This window comes from Gadus macrocephalus, chromosome 1 (genome assembly GCF_031168955.1).
Source record: "Gadus macrocephalus chromosome 1, ASM3116895v1".
NCBI lineage: Eukaryota > Metazoa > Chordata > Actinopteri > Gadiformes > Gadidae > Gadus > Gadus macrocephalus.
Genome location: NC_082382.1, coordinates 13,098,831 through 13,123,672, shown reverse-complemented (window position 1 = coordinate 13,123,672; position 24,842 = coordinate 13,098,831). Strand labels below are relative to the sequence as shown.

Genomic DNA, 24,842 nt, shown 5'->3' with positions numbered 1-24,842 from the left:
AATATGAGCCTGTATGTTTGTGTGTGTGTGTGTGTGTGTGTGTGTGTGTGTGTGTGTGTGTGTGTGTGTGTGTGTGTGTGTGTGTGTGTGTGTGTGTGTGTGTGTGTGTGTGTGTGTGTGTGTACGCGCGCGTGCGTGCGTGTGTGTGTGTGTGTGTGCATGTCTTCAGGCTAATTTGCCCTGTTTGGCTGCCCATTCATATTCAATTGAATGACAAATGTATTTTTCCATAATTTGTTGAATGCTGCTAATTCCCTAATTTACCAGGGTAATCTTGAAGATAACAACCCTATTTTATTCTACTCTGACAAAATATACTGTGTATATTTTGTCAAAGGGCAGTAGATCACTCCCATCCATGCCCTTAGTCTCGGGTTTCAGTCAGAATACAGGAACAAATAACCCCTTTCTGGGGTCCAGAGTCCCCCCCTGGGGTGTGTGTGGTAGAGTTCACTCCACCCACGCAGCAGCACTCTGTGACTGGTGCGATGAGCCCAATGGAAGGCAGCTTGGAATGAGTTCAGCTGAAGCTCTATTAGCTGCTGGCAACCACGCAGCTTATCACAAGAGTATAGTCCCAATGGAGATGAGGTGGAAACATTGATGGCATCACGACTCCTGATTGCTCAATGCAGTCATTGTTAAACATGTCAGGCCTACATGAATTGTGTTAAGTAACAAATAACCATTGAACAATATATAAACGATAAGGGCCTTGCCAAGAAGGCAGACCTGGCCCACAGATAAAGGCATCAACCAGGAAGAATCTACAAAGTTTTGGAATTTGTCAGATCAAGATGATTTAAATTCTACAAGTCTCACACAGAGTTCTAAACCATGGGGAACATTCCAGGAAGTAGCCTGTGTGCTGGTTTGTTCTTTACTGCTCCTATCAGGGTCTGGGTTGGGTCATGGACCGCTTATATTTGAGACAGATGCAAGTTGGCATTCAGAGAATGAGGCAAAGAGTGCATGAAAATGAGATCATATGTTTGTCATAATGTGCTGTTTGTCTGACTCCATCATTGATATCGTATGCATAAAGAATAGTTTTTTATTCAAATAATAATTCGAATAAACAAGTAGTCGAATAAACAAGTAAGATGTTTAATGATATCATTGGCAGCTGAAGCTAAACCATAAAATGTTAATCCTAAAATGTCTGAAGAATTGGTCCCGAAGCTCTTATTATCCATTTCGATTGCTGACCCTTTTTTTCTAGGCAGACTTTGCTCATTAAATGCAGGTAAACGCCTATTGGATTTTCATTTGAAGAGGAGCAGCTCAATAACCAATCTTCTTTATCCAAAAGCTCTTCTTTGCCAATACGTATTAATAAAAACATGTTTTATGTTGGCCTGAATATTAGGATTGTGCTATGATCTCATAAAGTACCCTCCCACCATCCTTAAATAACAACACTTTAATAACTTGCCTATAGAAGCAACACAGTCTCACTCCGAGAACGTCAAATACCGACTGTTGGCAAAGGCCCTTTAGCGTCGGTGACTGACGGGAAAGGTACCCTTTTTATTCGCTCGGTGACGGTAAAGGTACCCTTCGGCGTCTTCTGCATACGGAATGGGGGGTGCCTCACTACGTCTCTAATAGACGCTGTGAGCATCTTTCCTATTGGATAGTTTTTAGGATATTCTTCTGTGAAAATGGCGGACATACTTTTTATCCTGGGTGGAAAATATGATATTTTAGCATAGTTAAACCATTAAAAGTGTTTATGTAAACATTTTTAGCGAGAAATGTGCATTTTACTTTCATAATCGTCGTTCGGCGAATGTGAAGGATGTTTGGTTTGATAGATATGACGAAGAATATTTCATCGGGCGATAATGGCCGGCGTACAGGCATCCCGGGCTCACGAAAATAGGTGACATTGTCACGTTATTTAATCTATTATATTCGTATTTCTAAATGTTCGTGTCAAAAAGCACAATTTTCAAACTCATGCATATCAATTGGAAGTATTTGTCGTGATTTGTCACTAAGCACGACTTCCATCTAAGGTTCTGTCCGGGAGCTTTCTCCCTATTGTCCCTTAAGGAGCTCCGTACAGAACATTTATTGTTAAAAATTGTCTGTGATAACTAAGAATATGACAGCTTTTCCAGTCTCACCAATATGCGCACAGATCGCACGGTTTGACACTTTCAAGATGCGTGCAGTAGCCTACATACGCCCAATGACCATTTCGTGTGCATACGATACGCAAAACCCAGCATTAACTACTGTGGAGGGCGGATACGTCCATTTCGCGTGCATATGTGCATATGATACGAAAAACCCAGCATTAACTGAATGGGAGATGCAATATTTTAGGACATATTCACCATTTAACGTGTTTCTAATGACATTTCTAGCGAGAAATGTACTTTTCCCTTGAATAATCCTCAATCAGTGAATGTGTATGATCTTTATTAATCTTTTTTATCTGAATGGGAAATGCAGCTCACGTGTTTCCTGCTTTTGTGTTATTAAACCGTTACTTTATGTAACTTTTAATGATATCATCTTGTTAGAAACACGTACGTTTTCGTGAACACTGGATTACGTCGCATTTCAACATAAAATAGCGTGTCACACACACACACACACACACACACACACACACACACACACACACACACACACACACACACACACACACACACACACACACACACACACACACACACACACACACTGCATTTCGCTGCCAAATGAATAAATACTAAGGCAGAATAAAGAATAAATTAATTCATTATCATTCAACTTCAACATGCGTTATTACAGTATAGTGGTGGAGGGATGACGTGTGTTGGCCAACCCGGAAGTGAGCGTCGCCCTGGGTTCCCTTGACAAAAAGCCAACGGGTTTTTCCATTTGATTTTGGATTATTGCAGAAAAATTAGCATCTTTGAAGCACCTCCTCAAAAACTGAAAATAAATAAAAATAACTGTGCTCCAAAGAAAGAAATGTAAACCAATGCATTCCGAATGGGAGTGTTTCTCCGATTTTTCCATGCTACACAGAACGAAATGTAAACCCATGCAAATAAAGACTTCATGGTCATAATCATTTAAATATCATTAATCTCCTGAGGGTGGTATTCTATTTTTTTCAACGGGGCTGAATCCAGTCACTTGACCGTCATGGTTGCTATGGTGGTTGCTATCCACCAGCCCCTCTAATCCTTACATGGCTCTAAAAACCACGCGGCAAATGAGCTGCCGTAAATTGTGTTGTTTTTGTCGTAAACTAGTGTCCGATGGTTAAAAAATAGACGGATATTCCAAGGTATCCTTAAAAGGCAGCTTGGATGTTTTTATTTTCTGCAGTTTAGACTTCTTCTATAACCTATTTTTGAAAGCAAAACACCAAGCTCATTGATTTAACGAGGCAGGGTTATTTGAAACAATTTATTAAATAAATATTTATGAGAGGTCATTCCTTCTCCTGAGTTTTCTTCCTATTTATGTCTAGTGTACAACCCTACTGTCCACAAGCATCACCCCCCCCTCCCCATATGGATTTGGAGAATTGTTGCCACGTCCCAGTGGTGGAGGTATCATATATATGAAAGAGGGCATTCGATTATACTACAATGATCAATTAGGAGGCCGAAGCCCTAAAGGAAGTGATGCAATAGGTGACTGGGTCGACGACATTTAAGTAAGCTTTACTTTGAGGTCTCTTATATATCAAAGGGGGTCTCATAGGACGCATACGCTTCAACCTGTGGCTCCGGCCCTACAGGAAATAACTCAGCAAGTGCTCCATCTCGTTGCACCTGCACCCAGCGGCTCGCTTGCAAGATTTTGGCCTGAAGTTATTCCCAGACCTACACCGTAGCCATCCAACCTGCATATCTGAGAATCAGGCCTCTCTTTAATAATGACAAAATGTATGAGAGAAATACACATTAACTTTTGACTCATAAGCGGCGTGGTGCCGGCTCCTTTTGACCTTTTGACCCCAGACTTCTGGGGGAATAGCTGAATCAATTCATTAGTCAATCAAAAGCATGTAAATATCTTTCCGGTGGCGTAAGAGGGAGAACAAGGTGTCCTTCAACATCTACGCTTCCAGGCGATTGCAACGGTGCCACACATGAGCATATTCGAACATGTTTAATGGTAGTAATTAGCTGTCGAAATTGGAGGCCTTAATCAATAATGAGCAGCTATTGATTTGCTTCCCGATAGAAATTTGTGACAAATGACATGTTATTTAGCCTCTACACGTTGAGTTGAGTCCAATGACACCAAGCATGACACTCTAGAAAATGGTAACATGTATTTTACATGGTACACCTAGGTCTAGGACATGATCTCGGTGTAGCAAGAGGGCAAGCTTGATCTCATTGGACTCAGCTTAACGTGTAGATGCTAAATAACATGTAATTTGTCAAAAATCTCCATCGGGAAGCAAATCTATAGCTGGTCATTATTGATAAAGGCCTCCAAAATCGACAGCTAATTACTACCCCGAAACATATTCAAATATGATCATGTGTGGCACTGTTGCAATCGCCTCGAAACGTAGATGTCAAAGGACACCTTGTTTGCCCCGTTACGTAACCGGGAAGATATTTTCATACTTCTAATGAATTGATTCATATTTTAAGGTTCTCGGAGTGAGACTTTAAGTGGCTGCAGCAGAAGTGTTGAGACGAAAGATGATATCAAGACATTTATAGAATATTCCCATTCACATTATGATTCTTCGTCATAACATCCGACCAAACATCCTTTACAGTCACCAAGCGAGGATTATGAAAGTCCAGGCCCCCCCTTCCGGCACTCGGGGTCCGACTGGGCCAAGTTTAGGGCAGGAAGGGCCCCCCATTCCGGCCCTCGGGGTCCGACCGGGCCAAGTTTCGGTGCGGGGGTCCCAGTTAGGCCTTAGAATAAGGTATTCAAATTTCAGGGCGGTAGGACCTTCCTATCTCAAAAACTGTTTTTCCACCACATTCTGAACCATTAGGTCTTGCAGGTAACACTTCTGAGGGGCTTTGTCCTTTAGGCCGAAGCCCTAAAGGAAGTGATGCAATAGGTGACTGGGTCGACAACATTTAAGTATGCTTTACTTTGAGGTCTCTTATATATATCAAAGGGGGTCTCAAAGGACGCATACGCTTCAACCTGTGGCTCCAGCCCTACAGGAAATGACTCAGCAAGTGCTCCATCTCGTTGCACCTGCACCCAGCGGCTCGCTTGCAAGATTTTGGCCTGAAGTTCTTCCCAGACCTACACCCTAGCCATCCAACACGCATATCTTAGAATCAGGCTTCTCTTTAATAATGACAAAAAGCTATTAGAGAAATACACATTCACTTTTTGTTATCTCATAAGCGGCGTGGTGCCGGCTCCTTTTGACCTTTTGACCCCAGACTTCAAAAACGTGGCCACAGGCCAGCTGTGACTACACACATTAAGCCACAAATGTACACCTCCATCCCACAAAAAATGGGGACTAGAAACTAACCTCTGTCTTATGTACATTTACCGTACTGTGGGAGGTCATGCCCCTTTTCCGGCCTTTTCGAGATAGCTAGGGATGCTAAAATGTTTACACACATTTCCCGGGGCCCCGAGAACGACATATCCGAGATTTGGAGTTCTAGCCCTTAGGGAAAAAAAGTTTTCCCAAATGGACTGTCATTTGGACAAAGCCCCTCAGAAGTGTTACCTGCAAGACCTAATGGTTCAGAATGTGGTGGAAAAACAGTTTTTGAGATAGGAAGGTCCTACCGCCCTGAAATTTGAATACCTTATTCTAAGGCCTAACTGGGACCCCCGCACCGAAACTTGGCCCGGTCGGACCCCGAGGGCCGGAATGGGGGGCCCTTCCTGCCCTAAACTTGGCCCAGTCGGACCCCGAGTGCCGGAAGGGGGGGCCTGGACTTTCATAATCCTCGCTTGGTGACTGTAAAGGATGTTTGGTCGGATGTTATGACGAAGAATCATAATGTGAATGGGAATATTCTATAAATGTCTTGATATCATCTTTCGTCTCAACACTTCTGCTGCAGCCACTTAAAGTCTCACTCCGAGAACCTTAAAATATGAATCAATTCATTAGAAGTATGAAAATATCTTCCCGGTTACGTAACGGGGCAAACAAGGTGTCCTTTGACATCTACGTTTCGAGGCGATTGCAACAGTGCCACACATGATCATATTTGAATATGTTTCGGGGTAGTAATTAGCTGTCGATTTTGGAGGCCTTTATCAATAATGACCAGCTATAGATTTGCTTCCCGATGGAGATTTTTGACAAATTACATGTTATTTAGCATCTACACGTTAAGCTGAGTCCAATGAGATCAAGCTTGCCCTCTTGCTACACCGAGATCATGTCCTAGACCTAGGTGTACCATGTAAAATACATGTTACCATTTTCTAGAGTGTCATGCTTGGTGTCAATGGACTCAACTCAACGTGTAGAGGCTAAATAACATGTCATTTGTCACAAATTTCTATCGGGAAGCAAATCAATAGCTGCTCATTATTGATTAAGGCCTCCAATTTCGACAGCTAATTACTACCATTAAACATGTTCGAATATGCTCATGTGTGGCACCGTTGCAATCGCCTGGAAGCGTAGATGTTGAAGGACACCTTGTTCTCCCTCTTACGCCACCGGAAAGATATTTACATGCTTTTGATTGACTAATGAATTGATTCAGCTATTCCCCCAGAAGTCTGGGGTCAAAAGGTCAAAAGGAGCCGGCACCACGCCGCTTATGAGTCAAAAGTGAATGTGTATTTCTCTCATACATTTTGTCATTATTAAAGAGAGGCCTGATTCTCAGATATGCAGGTTGGATGGCTACGGTGTAGGTCTGGGAATAACTTCAGGCCAAAATCTTGCAAGCGAGCCGCTGGGTGCAGGTGCAACGAGATGGAGCACTTGCTGAGTCATTTCCTGTAGGGCCGGAGCCACAGGTTGAAGCGTATGCGTCCTATGAGACCCCCTTTGATATATAAGAGACCTCAAAGTAAAGCTTACTTAAATGTCGTCGACCCAGTCACCTATTGCATCACTTCCTTTAGGGCTTCGGCCTCCTAATTGATCATTGTAGTATAATCGAATGCCCTCTTTCATATATATGATACCTCCACCACTGGGACGTGGCAACAATTCTCCAAATCCATATGGGGAGGGGGGGGTGATGCTTGTGGACAGTAGGGTTGTACACTAGACATAAATAGGAAGAAAACTCAGGAGAAGGAATGACCTCTCATAAATATTTATTTAATAAATTGTTTCAAATAACCCTGCCTCGTTAAATCAATGAGCTTGGTGTTTTGCTTTCAAAAATAGGTTATAGAAGAAGTCTAAACTGCAGAAAATAAAAACATCCAAGCTGCCTTTTAAGGATACCTTGGAATATCCGTCTATTTTTTAACCATCGGACACTAGTTTACGACAAAAACAACACAATTTACGGCAGCTCATTTGCCGCGTGGTTTTTAGAGCCATGTAAGGATTAGAGGGGCTGGTGGATAGCAACCACCATAGCAACCATGACGGTCAAGTGACTGGATTCAGCCCCGTTGAAAAAAATAGAATACCACCCTCAGTAGATTAATGATATTTAAACGATTATGACCATGAAGTCTTTATTTGCATGGGTTTACATTTCGTTCTGTGTAGCATGGAAAAATCGGAGAAACACTCCCATTCGGAATGCATTGGTTTACATTTCTTTCTTTGGAGCACAGTTATTTTTATTTATTTTCAGTTTTTGAGGAGGTGCTTCAAAGATGCTAATTTTTCTGCAATAATCCAAAATCAAATGGAAAAACCCGTTGGCTTTTTGTCAAGGGAACCCAGGGCGACACTCACTTCCGGGTTGGCCAACACACGTCATCCCTCCACCACTATACTGTAATAACGCATGTTGAAGTTGAATGATAATGAATTAATTTATTCTTTATTCTGCCTTAGTATTTATTCATTTGGCAGCGAAATGCAGTGTGTGTGTGTGTGTGTGTGTGTGTGTGTGTGTGTGTGTGTGTATAACACGCTATTTTATGTTGAAATGCGACGTAATCCAGTGTTCACGAAAACGTGTTTCTAACAAGATGATAACATTAAAAGTTACATAAAGTAACGGTTTAATAACACAAAAGCAGGAAACACGTGAGCTGCATTTCCCATTCAGATAAAAAAGATTAATAAAGATCATACACATTCACTGATTGAGGATTATTCAAGGGAAAAGTACATTTCTCGCTAGAAATGTCATTAGAAACACGTTAAATGGTGAATATGTCCTAAAATATTGCATCTCCCATTCAGTTAATGCTGGGTTTTTCGTATCATATGCACATATGCACGCGAAATGGACGTATCCGCCCTCCACAGTAGTTAATGCTGGGTTTTGCGTATCGTATGCACACGAAATGGTCATTGGGCGTATGTAGGCTACTGCACGCATCTTGAAAGTGTCAAACCGTGCGATCTGTGCGCATATTGGTGAGACTGGAAAAGCTGTCATATTCTTAGTTATCACAGACAATTTTTAACAATAAATGTTCTGTACGGAGCTCCTTAAGGGACAATAGGGAGAAAGCTCCCGGACAGAACCTTAGATGGAAGTCGTGCTTAGTGACAAATCACGACAAATACTTCCAATTGATATGCATGAGTTTGAAAATTGTGCTTTTTGACACGAACATTTAGAAATACGAATATAATAGATTAAATAACGTGACAATGTCACCTATTTTCGTGAGCCCGGGATGCCTGTACGCCGGCCATTATCGCCCGATGAAATATTCTTCGTCATATCTATCAAACCAAACATCCTTCACATTCGCCGAACGACGATTATGAAAGTAAAATGCACATTTCTCGCTAAAAATGTTTACATAAACACTTTTAATGGTTTAACTATGCTAAAATATCATATTTTCCACCCAGGATAAAAAGTATGTCCGCCATTTTCACAGAAGAATATCCTAAAAACTATCCAATAGGAAAGATGCTCACAGCGTCTATTAAATGGCGCATTTCCACTGCAGGGTGCGGAACGGATCGGATCGCAAAGGTGCGGGTCGGATCGCGTTTCCACCGCCAAAAGTGGGCGTGACCCGGACTTTGCCGTACCCGTTCCGACCCCATTCTAGGGACTCCTCCGTTGCGGTACCCAAAACGAGACCAGACGCCTGAAAGGGTACCCTGGAATTCTAGCTACACCCCCCCTCCGTTGATTGGTCGACAGAATCGTCACTTCCGGGTGACGCGGGGATAAAAACAAACAAACAGTAGCCTCGAGGTATTATTCTTTACAATTAACATGTCGCGTAAAAAGCTTGCTTGGGCGAACAAGGAGGTGGAGACGTTCGTCTGCATTCTTGGGGAGGAAGACGTTGTTTACGATGTTTACGTAGCTGCCGCGGCGATCGACATCCGGCCTACCACCAAGTGTACTGTCGGCAGTGGAAACGCGACCTCGGAACTGAGCTGGGCTATACCGCCCCCTCCCTACCGCACCTTTGCGATCCGATCCGTTCCGCACCCTGCAGTGGAAACGCGGCATTATGGCGCATTTCCACTGCAGGGTGCGGAACGGATCGGATCGCAAAGGTGCGGGTCGGATCGCGTTTCCACCGCCAAAAGTGGGCGTGACCCGGACTTTGCCGTACCCGTTCCGACCCCATTCTAGGGACTCCTCCGTTGCGGTACCCAAAACGAGACCAGACGCCTGAAAGGGTACCCTGGAATTCTAGCTACACCCCCCCTCCGTTGATTGGTCGACAGAATCGTCACTTCCGGGTGACGTGGGGATAAAAACAAACAAACAGTAGCCTCAAGGTATTATTCTTTACAATTAACATGTCGCGTAAAAAGCTTGCTTGGGCGAACAAGGAGGTGGAGACGTTCGTCTGCATTCTTGCGGAGGAAGACGTTGTTTACGATGTTTACGTAGCTGCCGCGGCGATTGACATCCGGCCTACCACCAAGGGTACTGTCGGCAGTGGAAACGCGACCTCGGAACTGAGCTGGGCTATACTGCCCCCTCCCTACCGCACCTTTGCGATCCGATCCGTTCCGCACCCTGCAGTGGAAATGGGGCACAAGAGACGTAGTGAGGCACCCCCCATTCCGTATGCAGAAGACGCCGAAGGGTACCTTTACCGTGCGAATAAAAAGGGTACCTTTCCCGTCAGTCACCGACGCTAAAGGGCCTTTGCCAACAGTCGGTATTTGACGTTCTCGGAGTGAGACTGTGTTGATAGAAGCAACATCTCCGGAGTTGTAAACTGTGTTAGACTTTTTCTTGTAATTATTAGCATGCGTGTGTTGGCGTGTAAAAGGGTTTTCCCTTAGCACCATTGGAAAATATTTGCCGTCTGATGTCTCAGATGTTAAGCCTTGTGTCCAGGTGTCATTATAAAAAAAAAAAAAGCAGTTTACTTAAAACATAGTGCATGTTATTATTGTTGAATAGCCCCATATTAAATATACAAATATTGTTTTGTTGTCTTAATTTTATAACTAAACTTTTGCACTTGAAGATAAATATTTGAAAAATGCCTCTGAAATACAGCTTGTTGCCTCCCTTATCCATTCAGTCACCTTATGTTCCCTCTTTCTGTCTGTCTGCATCTGTCTCTCTCTAACTTTTCTTTCTGTTTTGTATTGTTTCTGACAATACTATTAACAGTTTTTTGCAAAGTACATTTAAATTTCATTATGTTTACAGCGATTTGAGCTCCTTTCGGGAAACCAATATCCAATACAATGTTATGAGAGCGATAGCTTCTGGACCCAAGAGCAGAACACAGAGACACGACAGGAGTTGGAGTGACGGTGAACAGGCTTATTGAGTAAAACCAGTGGTGAGGCAGGAGGTAGGTTGGAGAGTGGGGCATATCAGGCTGGAGGGAGTGAAGACTGCAGGCTGGAGGTGATGATCCAAAAACTATAGGCAAGAGAAAACAAAGGTGAGGCACGAGAACTCAACAAGAGAAAACACTACAGAGAGTATACACTGGCGCCAGGAACGAGTAACTATCACGGTATCTCGAAGTACGATCTGGCGATGACTGCAGGGAAACCAGGTGTATTTGAAGGGGAGTTGATGAGTTGATGCAGGCCAGGTGTGAGCAGTTGAGTGGCAGGCAAAGCACAGAGAGGGGTGTGACCCACACAGGGGGAGAATACACAGCACCACAACAGGGGCCATGACAGACAATTTGTATTGGCTTCGGCTTCGGTGCTCAGTCGTTTTAAGAAAAACATAGAAAGGCCAATGGAAGAGACGAGTTATTGGACATCAATATGGACATGTATCCATATACTTTTAAAAAGGCAAGAAAATCTGTAGAATCATGCTTACATTACGGTAACTTTTGTGATATAGAAGAAAGTAAAATATTCTAGAGTCAAATGGAAATGTGATTCCATATGTCAGCACATGTAATGTAATTATGTTGCTCTCTCAGTGTATGTGCATTCTTGGTACATTCATTGTAAAGAATGGTTCCATGTGTGTAGCCAGGAGCCAGTTCCAATATCCAATCGGCTAGGAGGGCTGCAAATTGAAGATAATGACATAACGATTCAATGGCTTTCAGGTGGTAACTGAGAATATGACCGCACAAGAGCGCACAAAACAGTGTTGCCCCAAGGTCAAAAAGCGGAAGAGATAGAAGCAGTTGTTTTCATTCCAAAGAAACATATTATCTACAAAAACATGCTGAAGCTCAGAAGGTGAATCATTGTAATCATAATCATAACGATGAAGATTACAAGTCGACTGCACTTTAAGTCTTCAGTCCTGTCACAGTTTCCAAAGAGGCCACCACTTGAGGCTGAAGTGCAATTGAATGAACGAACGAAAAACCCATTAAAAAATTCCATAAATTCTGCATAGCTCGATAACCTGCACATTTTGAGCCAACAAGAGTGGCCATGTTAATGATAAGGCACAACAGAGACAGAAGAAAACAAGGTTGTTAAATAGCAGATGTCTGCACCAGGCCCCAGATGGGATTGATATATGCACATGGCTGGAGGTAATATGGTGCAGTGTAAGCACTACATGCAAGCGGAAAATGCACGGCTCTTAACAGGACAGACTTAGACTGCCGCTGGGATGAGGGTGATGATGGGTGGAGGCGGTAGGGGGGGTGGGTATTTAATGCAACACACCATTACATCTTAGTCAGTTGTGGAACCCAAAGCCTAAGAGAGGAGAGAAAGCGTGATCACAGCTGAACAAACAACTAACAACAAACAACTGTAAGTATATACTTTTAGCAGAGTTTCCAACTATATTGAGAAAGTAGCAAAAATTACCAAATCTAAGCTATGAAATCAAACCATAACAAATCACAGATCACAAATTGTTGTTTTTTTCCTGTTGTGAGCTACTTATGAGAAGGTACAATTTATTTTCCTTTGTCCTCCTCACTGCCCACTCCCCTCGTACCTCACCCCCGATGACCTCACCCCACCACCTCCCATGGACCTCACCCACTCCATCCCCGCCTGAATACACCTTCCACCCCTCGAGATCATGCGGGCTGCGGGGCTCCTCTTCATGGTGTGTCTGGTGGACCTGAACTTGGCCCAAGGGGTCAACCAGTTGCAGTGGTTGGCCCAGCTGCGGGGCCGCTGGCGCCGGCCTCAGGCCCTCTGGGCCAACGGCCAGGACCAAGACTGCCCCCTGGAGTGCGACTGTCCCGCCAAGTACCCCGCCGCCATGTACTGCCACGGCCGCAACCTGCACCACGTGCCCTACGTCCCCTCGCACATCAAGTACGTCTACCTGCAGAGGAACCAGATCACGGGCATCCAGGACGGGGTGTTCGACAACGCCACCAACCTGGTCTGGCTGGTGCTGTTTCAGAACCGCCTCAACTCCGACAAGATCGGGAAGAACGTGTTTGGAAAGCTGAGGCAACTGGAACGCCTCTACTTAGATCACAACGAGCTCAGCCGTGTCCCGTCCAACCTGCCCAAGTCCATCAAGGAGCTCCGCCTTGGCAACAACCAGATCTCCAAGATCCAGGCGGAGTCCTTCGAGGGCATGACCGAGCTGGCCAGTCTTCAGCTCCAAGCCAACGTCATCGAGGACGTTGGAGGGGCGTTCAAGGGGCTGAAGTCTCTGGCCGTACTGGACATGACGAAGAACAACCTTCGCAAGATGCCCAAGAGCCTTCCGGAGAGCCTCCACCAGCTTTATCTGGGCTCTAATAAGATAGAGAGCGTTCCTGCCGACTTTCTGAGCATGCATCCCAAATTGCAGTTCTTAAGGTTGAGTAGTAACATGCTAACAGATGAGGGTATTCCATCCAATGTGTTTAATGTGAGCACGCTGGTGGAACTGGACCTTTCCCACAACAAACTGGAAAGGATCCCCATGTTGAGCAGGGACCTGGAGTACCTCTACCTAGAGGCCAATCGTATTAAAGGTAGGTTCATGCATCAGTTGAAGATTTTTGATTATTCATAGTAATATGCCATCTCAATATAATTATACCAATAATTCTACTACTAATAATAATATACAACCATTAATACAACTACTACTACTACTAATACTACTACTACTAATACTACTACTACTACTACTACTGCTAATAATAATAATAACATTGATAATAATATATGGCAAGTAACATTTAGCTTTTTCTGAAAAAAATAAATATATAAAATAATGCCTTTACAGATCGACAAACCATTCCATGTTTCTCTTTTTCCCTTTCTCTTTACTTTCAGAATTCTCTTTGAGCAGTTTTTGCAGTGTGGTAGACATGACCAACTTCTCAAAATTGAGAGTGCTGCGTTTGGATGCAAATAAGATTAGTGCCAGAGACATTCCAACTGAAGCCGTCTACTGTTTGCGCCTTGCTGCCTCCATAAATGTTTAGGATCTTCTATCATATCTCATCAATTTATCAATAGGGATATGTCCCAAGGTAACCCGTGCCTTCTATAAAAGCCTCTATCATAAATTGATTTAGAACCACGTTACGTCTATTTCGATTTTGAACTGTATCCCAGTTGTGTTTTTAGATGTTTTCTGACTTTGTTTTTCTGTTTTTCTGTATGCCACATGAAAGCCATAACTAAATAAGTTAAATTAAGTGTGTTATTCACAAAATCCTTATCAAATGTTCATGTCTTCCCAAGTTAAAATGTCACTAGTCATAACTGATTATGACATGGTGAGGATTATTTTGGTCCCTTTGCTTCCATCCTGTGGAGTAAAACAGTCTTACAGCAGGAAAGGAATGAACTGATGATTCTCATTAGCGTGTTTAAAGGGAAGAGAAATGTGTTGTGAAGGCTACTTTCTGTGTTTTAAACATCACTCACAGCTCTTTTTCATAATTTAACAAAGTATCTTCAATAAAACGGTGAATTGTATTTCCATTTAAAGAATGTAGCATAAAAGTAAACAAATTAATCGGTGTACGATTATATATGACAATAACTATTATGCAAATGTTCATGTTTTTCTCTCACTAAATGAAGTGACCATGTGTCTATGCAAATATGAAGCATGTGTAGAGCCCTTGGATAACACCATCAATATAAATATCTGACACAGCCAAATGTTCTCTTTGTTGTGGTAAGCCTAAACTTAAAAACAGCTGTTTCACAGCTCCCTCCAAGTCAGAAAGGTAGAGAGACAGAGGAGAGAGCGACTGAGCAAGAATTAAAGAAAAAGGAAAGATAGAAGGAAAGAAGAAATCAAGAAAGAAAAACAAGAAAAGAATAGCTTTCTTTCAGAACAGTCTTAACTGTTTTTGGGAAACTTCCAATTCTTTTTTTTCGCAAATAGTTGGGAGCCATGACAAGGGTGGGTTGTTTTCTGTTACACAGATGCCTTTAATCTGCTGCAGGAAAATAATAATAGAAATTTAAAATAGATCACCAAATTAAAAGTAAACATTTAAAAATTGCACATCAACTATACTTTTATTTACAATGATCAGTAGTAATCTTTGAAGTTTTTTTTACAATCCACTCCTCACATATTTTTGGACTTTCGAGGGATTTGTCTTGTGACAGGGATACAATATAGGCTTTAGGCCCCACACATGTACATGATCACATGTAGCAGCCATTTCCACAAAAAAGGTCAGGGATGTAATCCTCTGGGATCCACATGTCATGCTATCACTATGAAAACAAAACAGTTGTTAGGCAACATAATGCTCACCTGTCTGAAAGACAGCATTATAAACCCCTTTATCCTTTAAGAATCAGAAACGCCACATTCCATTATTTTTTACTGCCTATAATAACAATGTATTGTTGCCAGGCTTTGATCGTGGTTTACGTAATCCAAAGTATTAAACATTTAATACAAAGTTGAATCATATGTTTTGTTTTCTTTCCTTATAGCCAGAATGTTTTTATTGTTACTCAGAATCTTTTTAAGAGGAGGATGCCTTGGTTAACATTATTTTTGGCAGGGTAGGCCTCCTAAAAAGGCCCACTCTTTTGAAGTTTGGCTGGAGCTTTGAGAGTCTTATGAAATGGAAAGTTAAACCAACAGGCAATAAAAGGATCACAACCTTAACCAATCCACTAGTGTTAATAGATCGGATGTCTCAAAGGGATTTTGTTGGGTGTCACATTTCATTTCCACTGTTATCAAAGCGTTGCAGAGGTGATTTAATATGGATTTTTAATGCATCAATAGATTATTATTATACAGACAATTTTAACATATAATAAATTAGTGGTTGAAACATTTGGGAAACAGCTTTAACAATAGATAAGAAAGTGTTTATGTTACATATGATAGACACATTGTTCAACATAGATAACTATTGTAAAAATAAATATTTTGTTTTCTCAACTAAATAGAAAAATATAAGCCATGGATACAGCATAAACATTAATATACAAAGCACATTATTCTAAATAAAAACTCTTGCTTCCACTTAAAGCCAAGCTCTGATGACATATGGTTCAGATGGTACATTATACATATGAAAATATGTTAACTCTTGTGTCCTTGATGATTAATCAATCGAATGTCCAACTTCATGTGTTCGTCATACACTGCTCAATTCATGTGCTGTCATTGCCTAATGAAAAAATAAAATGCATACACTTGAAACAGATTAGATTCATGAATCCCTATGGGTAGGCATTTTTGACGAAGTCAACTCGATTTTTTTCAAAGTATACAACAGATATTCCCACTGCTCTCTTCAGGCCTCCCCCCAAAACCACTCCCCCGAAACAAATAAAAAATGATTCTAAAAATGTTTTGCCTAACTTTAAGTTCTGGGAGCTCCTCCATTATCATGCCTCCAGAACTGTGGTTTGGAGCTCTCTGCTGAATCTACACACCAGACCAATGGAAGAAAAAGGGGGTGAGTTTCTGAACAGAGAAGATGCCTGCCACTTTGAAATGAAACCAAAATAAGACATTTTATCTCTCTGTCATGGGTAACAAATATGGTTTAGGATTTAAAGGCACCCAGTGCAACTTTCGAGGCTTAAAAATAAACATTCGATTTCTAGTCTTTTTTACACGTAGTAAGTTTCAATAACTCCATACCATTACATACCGACATTTAAGCAGCAAAGATGAGACGTCGTTGTGTGGTGAGAACTGATACAAAATCGATAACAACAACAATGCCGCCATTTTCTTTATTTTTTGTAACCTACAATAAATAAAGCAGGCTTCCAGTCAATGGAAAAATGGCTTCTCCCCACCGGCGATTGTTGTTGTTTACGATTTTCTATCAGTTCTCACCACACAACGACGTCTCATCTTTGCTCCTTGAATGTCGATATGTAATGGTATGGAGTTATTGAAACTTACTACGTGTAAAAAAGACTAGAAATTGAATGTTTATTTTTCATTGAATGTTTACATAAAGTTGCACTGGGTGCCTTTAAGAACACAAATTGGCAAATTGTCTTTTTCCTTAGCGCTTATGGTTGGTGTACTGAGAAATAAATAAATTAGTTCTGTGCAGTAAAACGGCAACGAGGTGTCTCTGTTGGGATTGTTTCTTATCCAAGCTGTTTTCACACGTTGTTACCACTGAATGTTTTCTAAGTGGCCTACAGGGGGGAGGCTAGCAGTGTTAGCTTGCAGCAAAAGCAACATTATAGCTGTCTTCTGCCAAAGAATATGAACAATATACATATACTCTGAGATATACAGAAAACATACAAGAGAGTGCTTTGAATGTATGGACACTACATTATTGCATAAAATAAAACTTTACAATATGGGTACATTAATTAACCATTTATTAAGATTAGTTACAGTCATACGTATTATTATAAAGAATTAGCATAAGGGTTAGGGTAACTTGGTAAAGGTTAACCCGAACCCTATGAAATATTGTATGAATGTTTACCTTAGTTTACATGAACATCATAACCTTATATAAAGTCGCAATGTGTAACATTGAGCAACGGTCAACCAGATTGGCACTAAACTCATGAATCTCTAGGGAATATTTAGAAGGAGCATTTAAAGCTAGGGCAGGCAATTTTAACAGTCAACTCGTTTTCAAAGTATATAAAAAAAATCCCTAACCCTCCCTTCAGGCCAATCTCAAAAGCCACTTCCCAAAAACAAAACAAATAATGGTAATAAAAAAGAAAAATACCTAACCCTCACCCAAACCCTAACCCTAACCCTACCCTACCTTTAAGTTCCTAGAGATAGGCTACTCACATTATCATGGCTCCAGGTCTGTGATCTGCATGTCTCCGCCGAATCTACACACCAGACCAATGGAAGAAAAAAGGGGGTGAGATACTGAACAGAGGATGCCTGCTACTTCAAAATATTTTCTGACATTTGAACTCTGATTTAGGAAAATGATTTAGGAAGAACACAAATTGAAACCACTCTTTTTCCTTCAAGCTTATGTTTAGTATACTGAGAAATCCGGATTCAATTATTTCTCTGCAGTTAAATGGCAACATTTGGTTCTTTTTTCATTGTTTCTTAGCTCCAGTTCCAAGCTATTTTCATAAGTTACCACTGAATGCTTTCAAATTGGCCTACATGGGGAAGGCTGAGCAGTTTAGATTGCAGTAAAGGCATCATTAACTGCTAGTTAATGTTGTATTCAGAATGAAAAACCTCAATAACAGAGTTACGTCCACTCTTACTGGCTGTGCAACTGTGTGACGCAAAATAGCTTAGCTCAACAGGCTGAGTGGTGTGAGTGGGAGGGTTTTTTGGAGTATTAATAGTAAGATTATTGTAAACAAAGAGAGAGGGAAGGGCTGGCCAATATTTTTTATTTGAAGAACATATCAGTAATTGGATTCCATTTCATGGATTTAGTTTTTGAAATCACTATCGATCGATGACTACTGATATTTTTAGCAAATTTTAAGCTGCATGCTATTGAATGTCGTTGCGCCTTAAACATGAATACCACTAGAAATCATTAACAACATTAGAAAATGATAACTAAACCATTATCTAACTGTTAATTAACTCTAAGTTAATGCTTATTAATGCATTCAAGTGTTACAAATTTACAACAACAATATTTACAACACATTGGTATGGTTAGTGGGCTGCACAGTCAGAACCTGCCAGAATGTCGTCCTTTGCAGAGATCGTGCCGTACCTTTTGTAAGAACATGTAGGAGAGGAAGAATATAATCAGAATTCCTCCGCAGATGGAAGTGATTATAAAGCCAAGTTTATAAAAATCTGTTTCCAAACGTCTCGGGGACGCGTTCATTGAGTACTTCTCAGCCCTGTCTGTGGAAAGGTAAGATCACAGACGTCCAAGGTTAGTGAGGGGAGGAGAGGTGGAGAGGCATTGCGCACCAAAGCGCAACGTGAACTAAACGTGTGTCACCAAACCTGTTGTAAAGTGGACGGTGGGCAGGTTGGTAGGTACTTCTGTGCTGACCACAAAGGCCACAGTGTATTCGCTCTCACACTGCCAGTCTACAGGCCCCTCCATGGTGGTCATAAGCTCCCAGTAGACAGACAACACCTCCAAGGCCCTCCTAAGTGCTTCGAGAGGAGACTGTTGAAAGGACACTTCAAAACTTTCTGGTTTGTCCTAAGAAATCGTTTAAAAAGGGGAAAAAAATAACATAATTTGATTTCATCATTGTGACATTATCGTTGTACATTGTTCATACAATGCAATTATCTTTGAATAACGGGAAAAACAACCACAAGAACAACAAATAAAAGGAGTTGTTTTGTTTGAGGAGTCATATTTGAGTAGCTTGGAATCTACCAAAATAGGTTTACGAGGACCATTGTTATATTAAATATCAGGCACCTACCTCAACTTCCTCGTTAATCTGAGGAACACATTTCTGAGAGTAGATGTTGAGAATGAGCGCCCTCAGAGACTGAACGTAACCCTCGTTAACCGAGCCCCTGCTGTACTTGAAGTGGGTCGCAAGCAGCTCCAAGATCCACGGTAAGGCCGCTTTTACAAAGCAACATTTGCTCTGTCGGTGGTTTAGAAAAAAACGAAAGCAAAACGAAAAAAGAGTTCTTCGAAGGCAGTCAATAACTTTGTTCAATTTTTTTATCTTAATAAATGAAAGGGCACCTTACCAAATCCTTCCGCTCTATAAATGTGTAGGTAATCATACACCCACTACTAAACTGGTTATCCATCTGTGGAAACAAGTCGGGCTCAGTCGTAGACTACTGAGAAAAAAAAACATACACACCCAATAGTTCAACCCGGGACGGGGGGAGGGGGATAAAAATGCCATTCTTCAACGCCGGCTGAGTAATTGAATCACATACCAGGTGTCTGAGCGTCATGAGGTGCTCCCTGGTTATGGAATGTCTGCAGGGGCCGGGCACCTCACCCATGGTGAGGGGGAAGCTCAGGAACACAAGCACACACAGACAATTGACCTGCAACGCACAAAGAACAGCGCATCGGCATGTGGTACCAGATGTACAAAGGGGGGGATTTTCATCTTGAGCAGCTCACAGTATGTATTTGGAGTATCTTAAAGTATCATATAATACTACTATGACCTACAGCTGTGGGGGAAATCTGGTGTATACGGGCGAATAAGTGATTGTACAGATCGGTTAGAAGGATGGTAGACGTAGGCCTAGCGTGACATGGACAGCCACGTGTTGAGTAAGCATGCGCTCTGCTCTACGTCTCCCTAAGCCTCCAGCAGGGGTCCTATAGGCCCCTGCGATGTATGTTGTGAAGGAGGCAGGGGGCAGGCCCTTGGGGAGGTGTGTTAAGGCCCGTTCCATCAGACAGCTACTCAGGGCTGCCTGGTAACAGCTCCTGGCGTCTCTTCTTCCTGATTGACATGCGACAGAACCTTATGGAATGTGGATAATAAAGTACAAACAAACTCACTAACTCATGCGGGGAGATCTCTCTGGACCCATTCATAAACCCTTGAATAATGCCCTTGAATAGCTTATGTATGAGGGGACTCGGACCGCTTCCAACACTAGAGTTCGCAAGTCTTTCCCCTTAATTTAACAATGCTGCTTTTGCTGTCTGATTTTGGAGATGGAAAGCGGGGACAAAGGATTTCTTTGAAACCAAAGAGGAATTCAAGCAGAGATTGTCCCATTCTATATACTGTGCTTCGGTTCTTTCACATAATGTGTGCGCTCTTCAACAGCTATTGCTTAGATGTTGAAACCAAAATGTCTGGGAGCCAGTCTCCTTCAAAACTGACATGCTATTTTGATTTGCCTCGATCTCTCCCTTTCCCTTTCTCTCTCTCTCTCTCTCTCTCTCTCTCTCTCTCTCTCTCTCTCTCTCTCTCTCTCTCTCTCCCCCTCTCTCTCCCTCTCTCCCTCTCTCTCTCTCTGATTTTGAATATTCCATTCTGTGTCAAATTATTTGCTATGGCTTTAAAATATTTATTTGCAGAACGAAACCAATGTTAACCATCAAATGTGTCCTTTCTTTGTACCATCGATACTAAGAAAGGAAAGTCACACGTGTCATTTGTAAGCAAATCTGACAAAACCTAACCCAAAAACCTAACCCTAAAATCAAATATTTTAGTGCTTACATCAACCTCCACATTTCTACTAAAACAATAAGAATATATACCATAGGGGTCTCTACAACTGGCAGTCAAAGTTAAACGGAAAGCCCCTCCCCGCCACTAACTTTATCATTTATGATTTGAAGGCAACTGATTTTAGATTAACTTTATACCTATTTACTGAATAGGTAATATCCTAATCCAAAATAGGTAGGTCTACCCCTTAGGCTTTCCTTATCAAGTTGCGTCCTTCTTGTGGGATGAAAGTAATTTTGATCACAACCAAGCATACCTGATTTACACTGTGGTTAAACTTTCATACCAGCACAGTTAGCTTCGAAGATAAATATAACTTGGTTGGAATGTGGCATGTCACCATCAATTATTGCCATCAGCTTGAAAAATGGCAAAGCCTACCACACAGAATCGGATACATCCTTTCTTTGTTACCATAACCTCGACAAGTGCTTTGGTCCGGTTTGTTTGGTGTTGAAGATAATTATTAATGACATAAATCCATATCTTTCATGTGACACTCCCCAACACTACAGTCCCACTGCTAAATAGGCTGTTTGATAGGCTGAACAAGACCTGGATGTTAATCCAGAGCTAATGGTCCTCATTTAACAAGCATGAGGCTGTTGTAGACCAACTTGAATGTGATGGTGTATACTGTATGCAGTGGACAGAATCAGTATTGTTTAGGCATTATTGGTTATTGTTACTCATGGAATGATAAAGTAATGTTAATCGTTTTTCGCATTCATTATTATTACACATTATCTATAAGCATTTATTGTCAATGTTTATTGATGATTTTGTAATTGCAATCTTACTGCCACAGTGATTTAACTATTGAGACACATTTTAGAGACATGTGGGCACGCTGATTAAAAAAGGCAAGCGATACACTTTCAGGTTACTTGAAATATGTAGTTATATTACATTATTAGAACACTTGGAAACATGAAGGGTTTCGCTATTGATCTTTTTAAGTACATTTAATCTTCTTTAATACAAAAAAAAAAAATTCCAATATTACTACATTCAAAATAACTTCACCATTGCATCCTTAAATGTATAAATATGTTGTTGAAATATATATTTGTATTTTAAATTTGTCCCTTTCTCTTTCCCTACTACTACTAGTCCTACTTATACTACTAATTATAGTAACAGTAGTCTTAACTGTTGAGTGATACCACAGATTAACTTTAACTGAATGTAAAACACAACTAATAGGACCAGGACAAGGATAAAAAACATGGGACACAAAGCTCACATTAAACCACAACATGATTTGCTTTTCCCATGATATCCAAGATATACTGTCATCCATAGCACGATTTAACCAACCTGCACTTTAAAGGTATGCCAAATCACAAACACAAACACAAAATAAATTCACACACACACACACACGCACACACACACACACACACACACACACACACACACACACACACACACACACACACACACACACACGCACACACACACACAAAGACACAAAGACACAAAGACACACACACACACACACACACACACACACACACACACACACACACACACACACACACACACACACACACCAAACTCAATTAGAAACACAAACACAGATACATAAGCCTAGCCGGTCATTCACATGTAACCTCCATTGTTTTAAAATGTTCTCATTGACCTTGTGAATATAATATTCTGTGAAAGAAGTTTCCCTTACCTTGGTTTTGCTCTGAATCAGGGAGGGCACCAGGCTGGTCATCTGGTATATGTTTGGCAAAGAACAAGAGCAGACTCCTCTGTCACACACATTGAGGCAGATAAATGCGTTTTTTGTATTTAGTCCCACTCGTGGTGAAAGGGAATGCTGCGAGGCAAAACTGACGATACTACATCTCATGCCGATCCCCCCAAACATAATGTGCTCCTCCTGCAGACTCAGTTTGCATATAACAACTCTCCCTGCTTATGGTCCAGCCTGAGACCGCCCACAACTCTCATGTGCTCCACAAATACAATAGTTTAGCTGGGGGCCTTAATATGTGTCTGGGCTTTTGTCCTTTAGGTTGTTAAATAAAAGCCATTTTAGGGAAACACATCTACAATGTTTATAGTGATCTGTTGTTTCAGGTCACAATGCAAGACGAAAAATACTATTACACCGCCCGGGGATAGAATTTCATATTTTCCACATTCAAACAGTTATGTAGGCCTATCTCCCAGCAGTCCATGATATACGATTTGGCTTTGAATAAACCACATGGATGGTTTCAGACAGGGGCGGACTGGGGGAAAAAAGTGGCCCGGGAGTTTCTGTCAGACCGGCCCACTCAATACACGCGCGCGGCCCACTAAGTACACGCCGCGTTGCCCACTCAATGGATCGCACGTATCGAACAGTCAGTGGCCTTCTGGGAAAAATACCCATACACTTAACATTATTTTGGATGATTACAAAGAAATTACATCATATATGTATGTTTGTTTTTTAATAACATTTTGATCCACCAATTTGCCTGGATGGACACATGGAATAAAATGATTATTGGCTATTGTAACACTCCAAGGTAGGTATAGTTTGCTAGATGAATATGCTTAACTCTTGGCTAATATCAGATGGTTATACAAGTATAACTACAAAGCCTTAAGGAATGAATGTCAGCAGAGAAAGACCACACAATAAAGAAACTGGAATCAGAGGGTAGAATTAGCATGAACAATATATTAGAAATGAACAGAACAGAACATACGATGGGGTGTGAACATCAGTGGTATCAGTAGTGTTGCATGCTGGGTGTGTGATTGTTTGTGTGTAGGGGTGCTGAAGGTGCATAACAAAACAGTAAGTTACATAACGACGTTCCCGAAATTCAGCCGTGGTGTAGAGTTACAGCCACTCCGAGCCAGTCGCACATTGAGCTTCCCCCAAATGCGCTGTTTTGGTGGCTGTAGCTATAATGCAAATGAGGAGGACCGAGGCGGGTCAAGGAGGAGGGTGGGGGTGTGGCCCTGAGCAGCTTGCAGCCACGGTACCATTCGCTCTGTTTACAGTGGATGTATCGCAATGGCGAGGCTCACACAGCCTTTAGCCGTGTTCTGTAAATATTCTAGAACACACGGGAGTCCTGGAGCTCTATATCAAAATATTATCATATAGCCTACATAGATATCTATATCATATAATATTATAACGGCCAAAAGATGTGTGAGCCGATATTATGAATCTCAAACGACCGCGTTGGGTTCTCCGACGTTCCTGGTTCTTCAACGTCCTCATCAATGTGAAGTAGACTGAACCACGACAAGGAGGAGAAAGGGATCGTTGCCGGGCAGCGCTTAGGCACCTCCGCCTCCGGCGGTGGTCCCTCAGCGGGTCTCAAGCTGGAGACATTCGCCGCTAACAATCCCTTTCTCCTCATGGGTTGAGCGCATGCGTAGAACTGGGTGCCGCGTTGCGTGTATGTATGCAAATCCAAATTCTCTACCTCAATCCGCACAGCTGAGAACACTTCGGCTGTGTAAGAACCAATTTAGAGGTGTTTATTATTAAGGTGGAGATCTTTTCTTACTTTGGACTTCCGAAGTCTGTAAAACACATATTAGAAGACACTTAAAAAAAAATCGAAAAATAGTCACCATGAGTGTGAAGACCGATTGCGAGTAGCAGTATAAAACTCAGTCAGTGCGATTATGATTAGATAGGTATAGCTCTTGGAGAAAATGTGCCGCTGTGATAACCATTGTAGGGCTGATGCGGTGATGGGCGTGGGCCGGTACATTATAGTATTTTGGGCCATCGGCCCACCGGGTATGTCCCCGGTATTCCCGATGGCCAGTCCGCCCCTGGTTTCAGACA

The 24,842-nt window shown here is 41.7% G+C and overlaps 2 protein-coding genes across 2 annotated transcripts; one reads left to right on the top strand and one right to left on the bottom strand.

The window, feature by feature from the left end:
- Positions 1-10: 10 nt before the first annotated feature.
- Positions 11-22,924, bottom strand: csf1b (colony stimulating factor 1b (macrophage)). Its single transcript, XM_060046189.1, has 10 exons — positions 22,707-22,924; positions 19,755-19,868; positions 19,557-19,619; positions 19,277-19,447; positions 18,840-19,044; positions 18,598-18,734; positions 17,685-17,728; positions 16,261-16,325; positions 10,238-16,067; positions 11-1,430 (listed from the first exon to the last, which is right to left on the bottom strand). The coding sequence occupies exons 1-8, from the start codon at positions 22,902-22,904 to the stop codon at positions 16,286-16,288; spliced, it is 972 nt and encodes a 323-aa protein (XP_059902172.1). The 5' UTR covers positions 22,905-22,924; the 3' UTR covers positions 11-1,430; positions 10,238-16,067; positions 16,261-16,285.
- On the top strand, positions 12,110-15,345 carry fmodb (fibromodulin b). Its single transcript, XM_060046188.1, has 3 exons — positions 12,110-12,256; positions 12,531-13,431; positions 13,739-15,345. Exons 2-3 carry the CDS (start codon positions 12,534-12,536, stop codon positions 13,888-13,890), a joined length of 1,050 nt encoding a protein of 349 aa, XP_059902171.1. The 5' UTR covers positions 12,110-12,256; positions 12,531-12,533; the 3' UTR covers positions 13,891-15,345.
- Positions 22,925-24,842: the final 1,918 nt, after the last annotated feature.

Bases quoted from the DNA above. Each gene is read 5' to 3' on its own strand.
- fmodb (XM_060046188.1), top strand. From the start codon at position 12,534: ATGCGGGCTGCGGGGCTCCTCTTCATGGTGTGTCTGGTGGACCTGAAC. The intron at 13,432-13,738 runs GTAGGTTCATGC...CTTTACTTTCAG, and splicing joins AGAGGCCAATCGTATTAAAG to AATTCTCTTTGAGCAGTTTT.
- csf1b (XM_060046189.1), bottom strand. From the start codon at position 22,904: ATGTTTGGGGGGATCGGCATGAGATGTAGTATCGTCAGTTTTGCCTCG. The intron at 19,045-19,276 runs GTAGGTGCCTGA...ACGATTTCTTAG, and splicing joins AGATTAACGAGGAAGTTGAG to GACAAACCAGAAAGTTTTGA. The intron at 16,326-17,684 runs GTGAGTAGCCTA...TCTGGTGTGTAG, and splicing joins AGACCTGGAGCCATGATAAT to ATTCAGCAGAGAGCTCCAAA.